General features: G+C 49.7%; 1 protein-coding gene across 1 annotated transcript; it reads left to right on the forward strand.

Moving 5' to 3' along the window:
* The first annotated feature begins 6,264 nt into the window (after nt 1-6,264).
* LOC138776593 (uncharacterized) lies at nt 6,265-10,955 on the forward strand. Its single transcript, XM_069956156.1, has 2 exons — nt 6,265-6,779; nt 9,123-10,955. Exons 1-2 carry the CDS (start codon nt 6,368-6,370, stop codon nt 10,082-10,084), a joined length of 1,374 nt encoding a protein of 457 aa, XP_069812257.1. The 5' UTR covers nt 6,265-6,367; the 3' UTR covers nt 10,085-10,955.
* The last annotated feature ends 1,499 nt before the right edge of the window (nt 10,956-12,454 follow it).

A 12,454-nucleotide genomic window follows, 5' to 3' on the forward strand; every position in this document is an offset into this window, starting at 1 on the left:
CTGCCTTGGTTGCCATGGCAACACAAGTCAAAGTTCATATCCAGCCAGCTCATAGGGCAAAGGTCGTATCCAGCTAGCTGGGGTGATGTCATCAAGGCAGCGATGACATATATAGGTGCCTATATAGGGGCAGGCAGCTTAGTTGCAGCCAGGCTTGCAACCAGGTAGGTAGCGTAGGTAGGTAGCTGGTAAGGTAAGTGCAGGCAGGTGTAGATCAAACCATTTTATTTCTATATATTTGGGGGGCCAATATAGACCTCTGCATACTGCTAAGATTCTGAGAAGTTACCCCATTTTTTTTTATTTTTTTTATTTTTTTTTTACAGTAGTCATTTACTATATGGATGGGCGGATGCATGCATGCCCAAACCTCTTACCCCACCCAAAATAAAGCCCTTGCTGGGTGCGTAGCCGTGTGTGCATGCCACTCTGGCCGTTCTTATCCGCTCTCTGGGGGCGTGCACAAAGTGGTGGCATTGCTAATGCAATGACCTGCCTTGGTTGCCATGGCAACACAAGTCAAAGTTCATATCCAGCCAGCTCATAGGGCAAAGGTCGTATCCAGCTAGCTGGGGTGATGTCATCAAGGCAGCGATGACATATATAGGTGCCTATATAGGGGCAGGCAGCTTAGTTGCAGCCAGGCTTGCAACCAGGTAGGTAGCGTAGGTAGGTAGCTGGTAAGGTAAGTGCAGGCAGGTGTAGATCAAACCATTTTATTTCTATATATTTGGGGGGCCAATATAGACCTCTGCATACTGCTAAGATTCTGAGAAGTTACCCCATTTTTTTTTATTTTTTTTATTTTTTTTTTACAGTAGTCATTTACTATATGGATGGGCGGATGCATGCATGCCCAAACCTCTTACCCCACCCAAAATAAAGCCCTTGCTGGGTGCGTAGCCGTGTGTGCATGCCACTCTGGCCGTTCTTATCCGCTCTCTGGGGGCGTGCACAAAGTGGTGGCATTGCTAATGCAATGACCTGCCTTGGTTGCCATGGCAACACAAGTCAAAGTTCATATCCAGCCAGCTCATAGGGCAAAGGTCGTATCCAGCTAGCTGGGGTGATGTCATCAAGGCAGCGATGACATATATAGGTGCCTATATAGGGGCAGGCAGCTTAGTTGCAGCCAGGCTTGCAACCAGGTAGGTAGCGTAGGTAGGTAGCTGGTAAGGTAAGTGCAGGCAGGTGTAGATCAAACCATTTTATTTCTATATATTTGGGGGGCCAATATAGACCTCTGCATACTGCTAAGATTCTGAGAAGTTACCCCATTTTTTTTTATCTTTTTTTTTTTTTTTTTACAGTAGTCATTTACTATATGGATGGGCGGATGCATGCATGCCCAAACCTCTTACCCCACCCAAAATAAAGCCCTTGCTGGGTGCGTAGCCGTGTGTGCATGCCACTCTGGCCGTTCTTATCCGCTCTCTGGGGGCGTGCACAAAGTGGTGGCATTGCTAATGCAATGACCTGCCTTGGTTGCCATGGCAACACAAGTCAAAGTTCATATCCAGCCAGCTCATAGGGCAAAGGTCGTATCCAGCTAGCTGGGGTGATGTCATCAAGGCAGCGATGACATATATAGGTGCCTATATAGGGGCAGGCAGCTTAGTTGCAGCCAGGCTTGCAACCAGGTAGGTAGCGTAGGTAGGTAGCTGGTAAGGTAAGTGCAGGCAGGTGTAGATCAAACCATTTTATTTCTATATATTTGGGGGGCCAATATAGACCTCTGCATACTGCTAAGATTCTGAGAAGTTACCCCATTTTTTTTTATTTTTTTTATTTTTTTTTACAGTAGTCATTTACTATATGGATGGGCGGATGCATGCATGCCCAAACCTCTTACCCCACCCAAAATAAAGCCCTTGCTGGGTGCGTAGCCGTGTGTGCATGCCACTCTGGCCGTTCTTATCCGCTCTCTGGGGGCGTGCACAAAGTGGTGGCATTGCTAATGCAATGACCTGCCTTGGTTGCCATGGCAACACAAGTCAAAGTTCATATCCAGCCAGCTCATAGGGCAAAGGTCGTATCCAGCTAGCTGGGGTGATGTCATCAAGGCAGCGATGACATATATAGGTGCCTATATAGGGGCAGGCAGCTTAGTTGCAGCCAGGCTTGCAACCAGGTAGGTAGCGTAGGTAGGTAGCTGGTAAGGTAAGTGCAGGCAGGTGTAGATCAAACCATTTTATTTCTATATATTTGGGGGGCCAATATAGACCTCTGCATACTGCTAAGATTCTGAGAAGTTACCCCATTTTTTTTTTTTTTTTTTTTTTTTTTACAGTAGTCATTTACTATATGGATGGGCGGATGCATGCATGCCCAAACCTCTTACCCCACCCAAAATAAAGCCCTTGCTGGGTGCGTAGCCGTGTGTGCATGCCACTCTGGCCGTTCTTATCCGCTCTCTGGGGGCGTGCACAAAGTGGTGGCATTGCTAATGCAATGACCTGCCTTGGTTGCCATGGCAACACAAGTCAAAGTTCATATCCAGCCAGCTCATAGGGCAAAGGTCGTATCCAGCTAGCTGGGGTGATGTCATCAAGGCAGCGATGACATATATAGGTGCCTATATAGGGGCAGGCAGCTTAGTTGCAGCCAGGCTTGCAACCAGGTAGGTAGCGTAGGTAGGTAGCTGGTAAGGTAAGTGCAGGCAGGTGTAGATCAAACCATTTTATTTCTATATATTTGGGGGGCCAATATAGACCTCTGCATACTGCTAAGATTCTGAGAAGTTACCCCATTTTTTTTTATTTTTTTTTTTTTTTTTTACAGTAGTCATTTACTATATGGATGGGCGGATGCATGCATGCCCAAACCTCTTACCCCACCCAAAATAAAGCCCTTGCTGGGTGCGTAGCCGTGTGTGCATGCCACTCTGGCCGTTCTTATCCGCTCTCTGGGGGCGTGCACAAAGTGGTGGCATTGCTAATGCAATGACCTGCCTTGGTTGCCATGGCAACACAAGTCAAAGTTCATATCCAGCCAGCTCATAGGGCAAAGGTCGTATCCAGCTAGCTGGGGTGATGTCATCAAGGCAGCGATGACATATATAGGTGCCTATATAGGGGCAGGCAGCTTAGTTGCAGCCAGGCTTGCAACCAGGTAGGTAGCGTAGGTAGGTAGCTGGTAAGGTAAGTGCAGGCAGGTGTAGATCAAACCATTTTATTTCTATATATTTGAGGGGCCAATATAGACCTCTGCATACTGCTAAGATTCTGAGAAGTTACCCCATTTTTTTTTATTTTTTTTATTTTTTTTTTACAGTAGTCATTTACTATATGGATGGGCGGATGCATGCATGCCCAAACCTCTTACCCCACCCAAAATAAAGCCCTTGCTGGGTGCGTAGCCGTGTGTGCATGCCACTCTGGCCGTTCTTATCCGCTCTCTGGGGGCGTGCACAAAGTGGTGGCATTGCTAATGCAATGACCTGCCTTGGTTGCCATGGCAACACAAGTCAAAGTTCATATCCAGCCAGCTCATAGGGCAAAGGTCGTATCCAGCTAGCTGGGGTGATGTCATCAAGGCAGCGATGACATATATAGGTGCCTATATAGGGGCAGGCAGCTTAGTTGCAGCCAGGCTTGCAACCAGGTAGGTAGCGTAGGTAGGTAGCTGGTAAGGTAAGTGCAGGCAGGTGTAGATCAAACCATTTTATTTCTATATATTTGGGGGGCCAATATAGACCTCTGCATACTGCTAAGATTCTGAGAAGTTACCCCATTTTTTTTTATTTTTTTTATTTTTTTTTTTACAGTAGTCATTTACTATATGGATGGGCGGATGCATGCATGCCCAAACCTCTTACCCCACCCAAAATAAAGCCCTTGCTGGGTGCGTAGCCGTGTGTGCATGCCACTCTGGCCGTTCTTATCCGCTCTCTGGGGGCGTGCACAAAGTGGTGGCATTGCTAATGCAATGACCTGCCTTGGTTGCCATGGCAACACAAGTCAAAGTTCATATCCAGCCAGCTCATAGGGCAAAGGTCGTATCCAGCTAGCTGGGGTGATGTCATCAAGGCAGCGATGACATATATAGGTGCCTATATAGGGGCAGGCAGCTTAGTTGCAGCCAGGCTTGCAACCAGGTAGGTAGCGTAGGTAGGTAGCTGGTAAGGTAAGTGCAGGCAGGTGTAGATCAAACCATTTTATTTCTATATATTTGGGGGGCCAATATAGACCTCTGCATACTGCTAAGATTCTGAGAAGTTACCCCATTTTTTTTTTTTTTTTTTTTTACAGTAGTCATTTACTATATGGATGGGCGGATGCATGCATGCCCAAACCTCTTACCCCACCCAAAATAAAGCCCTTGCTGGGTGCGTAGCCGTGTGTGCATGCCACTCTGGCCGTTCTTATCCGCTCTCTGGGGGCGTGCACAAAGTGGTGGCATTGCTAATGCAATGACCTGCCTTGGTTGCCATGGCAACACAAGTCAAAGTTCATATCCAGCCAGCTCATAGGGCAAAGGTCGTATCCAGCTAGCTGGGGTGATGTCATCAAGGCAGCGATGACATATATAGGTGCCTATATAGGGGCAGGCAGCTTAGTTGCAGCCAGGCTTGCAACCAGGTAGACTGCATACAGACACACAACACACATCAAGCATAACTACAACCACCGCCTGGAAATAAAACACGGGATACTGTATTTCCAAAACTTTTGCTGGGTGGAGATCGGCCACAGCATTTATTTTTTTAAGTAACATTCTTCAAGTTTCCAACCAACGGGCACTATGTGCCGAACCATAACCGTAGCATACGGTGCACCGACGGCGGACTCCCACCGTGCGCGTCCGTTCAGCTATCACCACCGGATAAATTTCCGCTGCTGTGACTTCACCATCAACCCATATCTGAAAAACACAACACTTCAGTGTCTCTCCACAAACAGTTAGCAACTACCCACTTCCCAGTAGCGTTTTCAACCACTATATCTTGTCTCTCTTCTTACTTGTAACGTGTTGCCTGTACTTATAACTGGGTTACTTTTTTTTTTTTTTTTTTTTTTTTTTTTTATAGGGAGGGAGGGAGGGAAAACAGCACCAAGGGCTTGTGCGGACTGACCGGAACCAGGAAGCCCTGCATAGAAAAGGTACGGCCGGTTCCGCCTCCCCAGCTCCTGCATAGGCTGCAAAGCCCGCGAACTCTTGCCATAGGCCGTTTGGTACCCGGGGGGGAGGAGAGTGAGAGTCAGGGGGAGGACATTATTTTTTAACCCCTTCGCAGGCGGTCCCCCAATGCTTCCCAGGAGGGGGGGGGGGGAGTGAGAGTGCCGCATGCAGTCAGCCCACACCTCCCCTATACAGCAAGGTGTGCTACAGACTGCATACAGACACACAACACACATCAAGCATAACTACAACCACCGCCTGGAAATAAAACACGGGATACTGTATTTCCAAAACTTTTGCTGGGTGGAGATCGGCCACAGCATTTATTTTTTTAAGTAACATTCTTTGGAGGCATACATGCGTTTAGCATGGGTGCCCAGGGACTGATAATGGATGTTGATAGGCTAGTTAGCAGATGCAGGGCTTAGATGGTTTCTTCCTCTAGGTTTCCTCCTCCCCCTCCTCTTTGTCGGGCAGATGGTATCTCCGGGACAACCCCCCCCTATAATCACATGATGGTAGCTGGCCAATGGGAGCCAGATAGAGGACATAATACCCCTTCCTATAGCTTACCTCTTCCTCTTGGTGATCCGGTAGCAAGCAGGACACACGCTCCCTTGCTGTCCGTTGCTCCAGAGAAATGGCCGAAGATCAGCTGCTGCAGGTTATCAGGGCCCGTCTACATTCTGACCAGGGCCTCCTGAGCCGGCTGATGGCCGTCTTAACCCCTTCCCCTGCCTCCGGTAATTTATCCCGCTCGGATGATCTTTATGCCACAGGTACTGTCCCCCCCCTTTCCCAGGTGAGCACAGGGAGCCGTCGGTCCGCGCGAGTGTCGCGGCCGCCGACCAGGCTCAGCCCAGGCTCTGCCCCCTCTGTATCTGCTTGCCGCAGCTATTCCCGTCCTCCTCTCCCCTGCTCGTTGTCCCGCCCCCGAACCGGAAGTGACGCGGCCGCGTCTTCCGGTGCGCCGCGCGCCAGCGTCATTCCCGCGCCATCCGCAGACATGGGAGCACAAGCCGGCCGTTCTTCCTCCCCTGACCGCTCGGATACCCCTCCGCCTCCCCTGCCAGTAATGGCGCCGGGTCAGTCGGGTCCTTCTGCTGCCCCCCCTGTTGCTTCCTCCAGTGTGGGATCTGCAGCGTTTTTTCAACCCCCTACCTCCCATAGCCCTCCTACTGCTCCTGTGTCATCACAGCAACCTGGGTTTACCGCTCCTGCTCCCACTACCTCTCAGGTTGCCTCTATGGAGGACAAGCATGCTGACAGTCCTCATAAGTCCTCTCATAGGCACAGGCATAGATCTAGATCCTCTCATAGGCCTAGCCATAGACCCAGATCATCCTCTTCCTCCCAAGACTCTGGTAGCCGCAGTCACAGAAGCTCTAGGAGGCGACGTTCTCGCCATTATTCCCGGTCATCTCGTCGTTCCAGGCATTCCCGTTGGCGATCCCCGTCTTCTTCAGAATGGTCCTCCGGCGACACTGGCCGGTCCCGCACCCGTATGAGGCTGGAGCCTCCGTCGCCCAGGACATCCTGCCTGGTTCCTCAGGATGACCCCCCTATTGTTCCTTCTGCGCCTGTTGCTCCCCCCACTCCTCTCCCTGTTCCTGCTGCTCCTTTCCTGCCTGCTCCGCCTCCTCAGCCAGCTGCTACGGGTGAGTCTCAGCAAACTGCTGCGGGTGATTTTAACTATGCTGATGCTTGGGGGGCGGGTTCCGGGGATGTTTTACGGTTGGTTAAATCATTGCTAGACAAAGTTACTCCACACGCGGGTACTGCCCCTCAGGTACAGTCTGCTCCCGCCACTGCAAAAGTGGTACGCCCTCCAGTTAGCGCACAAAAGGATGTTTTCTTTTGTGGGGTAAGCCCATTGGGCACTCATGTAGATCTAGAAGTGAAGGAGAAGATCTGGGGTAACCAGTATATAGATATATGGTCACTTATATCTGTGGATCAATTCACTATTGATAAAGAGAGACGTCTCCCTGACGCCAGGCCTTATGACCGCAGGCCCAAGCCTGCAAAAACAATGAATAATTGGCTGCAAGCCTTTATGGTTTTAGGATGCGTCATGGGTCAGAGGCACCCTGAACGCTGTCAAGAGCTATTCACATATTTTGACACGATCTACACAGCGTACAAATCACATGGGGGTTCGGCGTGGTGGCGCTACGATGAAGAATTCCGGCGGCGGTTAAGTCTCCAGCCCGATATCGGCTGGGGAGTTAAAGCCACGGATGTTTGGTTACGTTTGATGACCGCGCCACAACGTCCTTCACCCTTTCAATCGGGGGCCACTGCATCAGGGGCAGCTGTCCAGGGAGCAGTGGCCGTGCGCAGACCAGGAGCGTGCTGGTTATTTAACGAAGGGCATTGTAGATTTGCTGGATTATGTAAATATCGACACGAATGCTCATCGTGCGGAGGTAGTCACACTGCCATCCGTTGTAAGTCACAAGCTACAAAATCTACGCGGGCAGGTACTAGTGACGCAAAGGACTCCGGTGAGCGCAACCGCGATGGAGCCTTGGCTAAAACAATACCCCAATAAGGAGGAAGCAGCGCAATTGCGGGACGGCTTCACCTATGGCTTCTTTATCCCTTTCATTCTTAGCAGAACTACCCTGTTTGCGGAAAACCTTAAATCAGTAACTGACCGTCCGCATGTTCTTCGGGACAAATTAGCAAAAGAAGTGTCCCTAGGCAGAATAGAAGGCCCCTTTTCTTCTCCGCCCTTCTCTAATTTAAGAGTCTCTCCCTTAGGTGTGGTTCCCAAAAAAGAACATGGGAAATTCCGCCTTATTCACCACCTTTCGTATCCAAAAGGTATGTCGGTGAATGATGGCATCTCGCAGGATGATGCATCGGTGTCGTATGTCTCATTTGACAGAGCGGTTATGTTGGTGAGACAGGCGGGGCCTGGTGCATTGATGGCGAAATCTGATATTGAATCGGCCTTCCGTCTTCTTCCGGTCCATCCGGATTGCTACCACCTCCTCGGTTGTCACTTTGAAGGAAAGTACTATTATGACACCTGTCTACCTATGGGTTGTTCCATATCTTGCCATTATTTCGAGATGTTCAGTTCTTTCCTCGAATGGGTGGTAAGATGTGAAACGGGATCCACGGCCATCTTGCATTATTTAGACGACTTCCTCTTTGTGGCACCTGGAGGTAGTACTCAATGTATGTATCTCCTTAATTCTTTTCGTTTCCTTATGAAGCGTTTGGGAGTTCCGGTGTCAGAGGAGAAGACGGAGGGCCCCAGCACCGTCTTATCTTTTCTAGGTATAGAAATTGACTCGTTAGAGATGGTATTCAGACTTCCCCATGATAAACTGTTTCGGCTTTCACAACTGATTGAGGGGTTTTGTGCTGTTGACAAAGTGACACTACGACAAATGCAATCTATGCTAGGGCTGTTAGTTTTTGCCTGCCGAGTGATGCCGATGGGCAGGGTTTTTTCCCGGCGCCTATCGTTGTCAACTCGGGGGATCAGAGCTCCAGGACATCGCATTCGGCTCAACAAGCAGCTGAAATGCGATCTGCAAGTGTGGAGATCGTTTCTCGTTTCCTACAATGGACGAACATGTCTCAGGAGGGTTGAATGCAGCAACAGTGAACTAGAGCTTTTTACAGACGCCTCAGGTGCCTGTGGCTTCGGGGCAATTTTTCAAAAGTCATGGTGTTTTTCATCCTGGCCGGAGCATTGGGAACCACTGTTATGCAAGAATTTAACCCTCCTGGAACTTTTTCCCATTGTGGTTGCTATAGAGATTTGGGGTTCGCAATTCAGTAATCGTCACATATGCTTTTGGACGGATAACTTGGGGGTTGTATACTCGATAAATCGGCTTTCTTCCTCTTCGCTCCCTGTTCTGTCCTTGTTGCGCCATATGGTATTACGCTGTTTGGAATTGAACATCCACTTCCGGGCCCGGCATGTCCCAGGTAAGGAAAATGTTCTTGCTGATGCCCTTTCTCGCTGTCATTGGCAGGAATTTCGGGAGCTGTTACCGGAAGCGGATATCCATGGCCATTCATGCCCTTCACATCTATGGGAGCTGGTGGACAGCGCTTGATGTCCCTCGTTAGTTCCTCCGTAACCCCGCCCACTTGGCAGAGACACGGTAAGGCCTGGAAGGCGTGGCTACAGGTGGCCGGTTCTCGAGATGTTTCTTCTAATGATGACATCAGGTTGACGGTTACGCTTGAGTATTTCCTGCAGTTGCGCGACGCAAAAGTTTCTAGCTCGGTGGCGCTGCGCTCGCTTTCCGGTGTAGCCTTTTTTCTAAAGTTGCACGGTTGGCCAGATAATACGAAGCATTTCCTTTTTAGACAGGCTCTGAAAGGCTGGAAAAAGGAACATGTGCGGCGGGAAGCCAGGCGCCCAGTATCTTATAAGTTGCTAGCGCGTATAGTAGAGGCGTGTAGTCACGTCTGCTCGTCAACCTTCGAGGAGCATCTTTTTGCGGCCTGTTTCTGCACGGCATTTTTCGGGGCCTTGCGGATTGGGGAACTTCTTCCCCCTTCTAAATTAAAACCAGGGGGTCTTCTTTGTGATGATGTCCTGGTTTCCAACGGATCTTTACGTTTGCGCTTGCGTGTTTCCAAAACGGATCAATATCGAAAGGGTGTGTGGATACCCATACAAGGTGTGCAGGGCTCAGTTTGCCCAGTGCGGTGTGTGGCGGCATATTCAGCTATCCGGCCACAAGCCCATAATTTTTTCGTCCATGCGGACTCCACTCCTGTTACGAGATTTCAATTCATCTCGGTTTTTCGCCGATGTTTGTCGGCCATTGGAATCCCCCCTGGCGATTTTTCTTCTCACTCTTTTCGGATCGGCGCGGCAACGGAAGCAGCCAGGGCTGGTTTATCGGAGGTCGAAGTGCAGCGTATTGGCCGCTGGCGTTCATCATGTTTTGCTGGTTATGTGCGCCCGGATTTGTTATTGTGAATTAACACATTTCTCTTTTAGGTCATGTGAGACCCGAGATATGGATTCTGGGCCATTCCTACATTGCTCGGGCGGCACAGAGAGCGGAATGTCGACCTGTAGGCCGTGATTTGGGGTTCCGAGGGCTGAACGTCCATTGGCGGGATATCGGTGGTCTGAGGTGGCCACAGGTGTTGCCGGAGGTCATTGACATCAGCTCCAGAGTAGCGGGCCCAGTAATTCTAGTGCTACACGTGGGGGGAAATGATCTCTGCTCCATAAGAATGGCCGAGTTGCTGACACTCATGAGGGCCGACATTGATCGTTTTTCTTCGTTCTTTTCCGATTTCGTAGTGGTGTGGTCAGAGATCATTTCCCGTGCGGTGTGGCAAGGGGCACGGGATGCCGCAGCTGTCGAAAGGTCCCGCAGGTCCATTAATTCCCGGGTGTCCCGTTTCGTTAGGTCACGATCTTGGGTAGTGGTGAGACACCGTCAGCTAGAAGGGGAGAATGGCGGCCTCATGAGGCCTGACGGAGTACATCTTAATGATATAGGCTCTGATATTTTTATCTCTGGCATACAGGACGGTATTGAACAGGCCTTATATTTGCTGGGCGGGGGTCGGAGCCCTATAGGTGTATAATGGCTCCTCCGTGGCGGTTTCGAGATTAAAAGGTGGTGATTATGGAGCCTGGAAGTTCGATGTGCCCGCTGGGAGTCCAGCGGCCGGCACTCCGCGTCCAGCCTGGGTATCAGTTCTCCACGTTGGAGAGAGTTTTACAATACAAGAGTTTTATAATAACAAAATAAATGCTGTGGCCGACCCTCGTCCAGCAAAAGTTTAATGTTGTGGTGTTTTTATTTAATATAGCCAGCAATCTGCACTGGGAATAGGGGTGTTTGGTTACCTGTTGGCAGTCTTGGAGGCATACATGCGTTTAGCATGGGTGCCCAGGGACTGATAATGGATGTTGATAGGCTAGTTAGCAGATGCAGGGCTTAGATGGTTTCTTCCTCTAGGTTTCCTCCTCCCCCTCCTCTTTGTCGGGCAGATGGTATCTCCGGGACAACCCCCCCCTATAATCACATGATGGTAGCTGGCCAATGGGAGCCAGATAGAGGACATAATACCCCTTCCTATAGCTTACCTCTTCCTCTTGGTGATCCGGTAGCAAGCAGGACACACGCTCCCTTGCTGTCCCTCCCTCCCTCCCTATTAAAAAAAAAAAAAAAAAAAAAAAATGAATAAAAATGATATTTTGACCATGGTTGTGTGTTGAAACGCACTTTCTGGATGTTATGGATAAATGTTTGTTAATACCGGTTTCTTTAAGTCACAGCAGGCGGTTTCGAGATTAAAAGGTGGTGATTATGGAGCCTGGAAGTTCGATGTGCCCGCTGGGAGTCCAGCGGCCGGCACTCCGCGTCCAGCCTGGGTATCAGTTCTCCACGTTGGAGAGAGTTTTACAATACAAGAGTTTTATAATAACAAAATAAATGCTGTGGCCGACCCTCGTCCAGCAAAAGTTTAATGTTGTGGTGTTTTTATTTAATATAGCCAGCAATCTGCACTGGGAATAGGGGTGTTTGGTTACCTGTTGGCAGTCTCAAGTTTCCAACCAACGGGCACTATGTGCCGAACCATAACCGTAGCATACGGTGCACCGACAGCGGACTCCCACCGTGCGCGTCCGTTCAGCTATCACCACCGGATAAATTTCCGCTGCTGTGACTTCACCATCAACCCATATCTGAAAAACACAACACTTCAGTGTCTCTCCACAAACAGTTAGCAACTACCCACTTCCCAGTAGCGTTTTCAACCACTATATCTTGTCTCTCTTCTTACTTGTAACGTGTTGCCTGTACTTATAACTGGGTTACTTTTTTTTTTTTTTTTTTTTTTTTTTTTTATCGGGTGGGTGGGTGGGAAAACAGCACCAAGGGCTTGTGCGGACTGACCGGAACCAGGAAGCCCTGCATAGAAAAGGTACGGCCGGTTCCGCCTCCCCAGCTCCTGCATAGGCTGCAAAGCCCGCGAACTCTTGCCATAGGCCGTTTGGTACCCGGGGGGGAGGAGAGTGAGAGTCAGGGGGAGGACATTATTTTTTAACCCCTTCGCAGGCGGTCCCCCAATGCTTCCCAGGAGGGGGGGGGGGGAGTGAGAGTGCCGCATGCAGTCAGCCCACACCTCCCCTATACAGCAAGGTGTGCTACAGACTGCATACAGACACACAACACACATCAAGCATAACTACAACCACCGCCTGGAAATAAAACACGGGATACTGTATTTCCAAAACTTTTGCTGGGTGGAGATCGGCCACAGCATTTATTTTTTTAAGTAACATTCTTCAAGTTTCCAACCAACGGGCACTATGTGCCGAACC

The sequence above is a fragment of the Dendropsophus ebraccatus genome, unplaced genomic scaffold (genome assembly GCF_027789765.1).
Source record: "Dendropsophus ebraccatus isolate aDenEbr1 unplaced genomic scaffold, aDenEbr1.pat pat_scaffold_456_ctg1, whole genome shotgun sequence".
Lineage (NCBI taxonomy): Eukaryota > Metazoa > Chordata > Amphibia > Anura > Hylidae > Dendropsophus > Dendropsophus ebraccatus.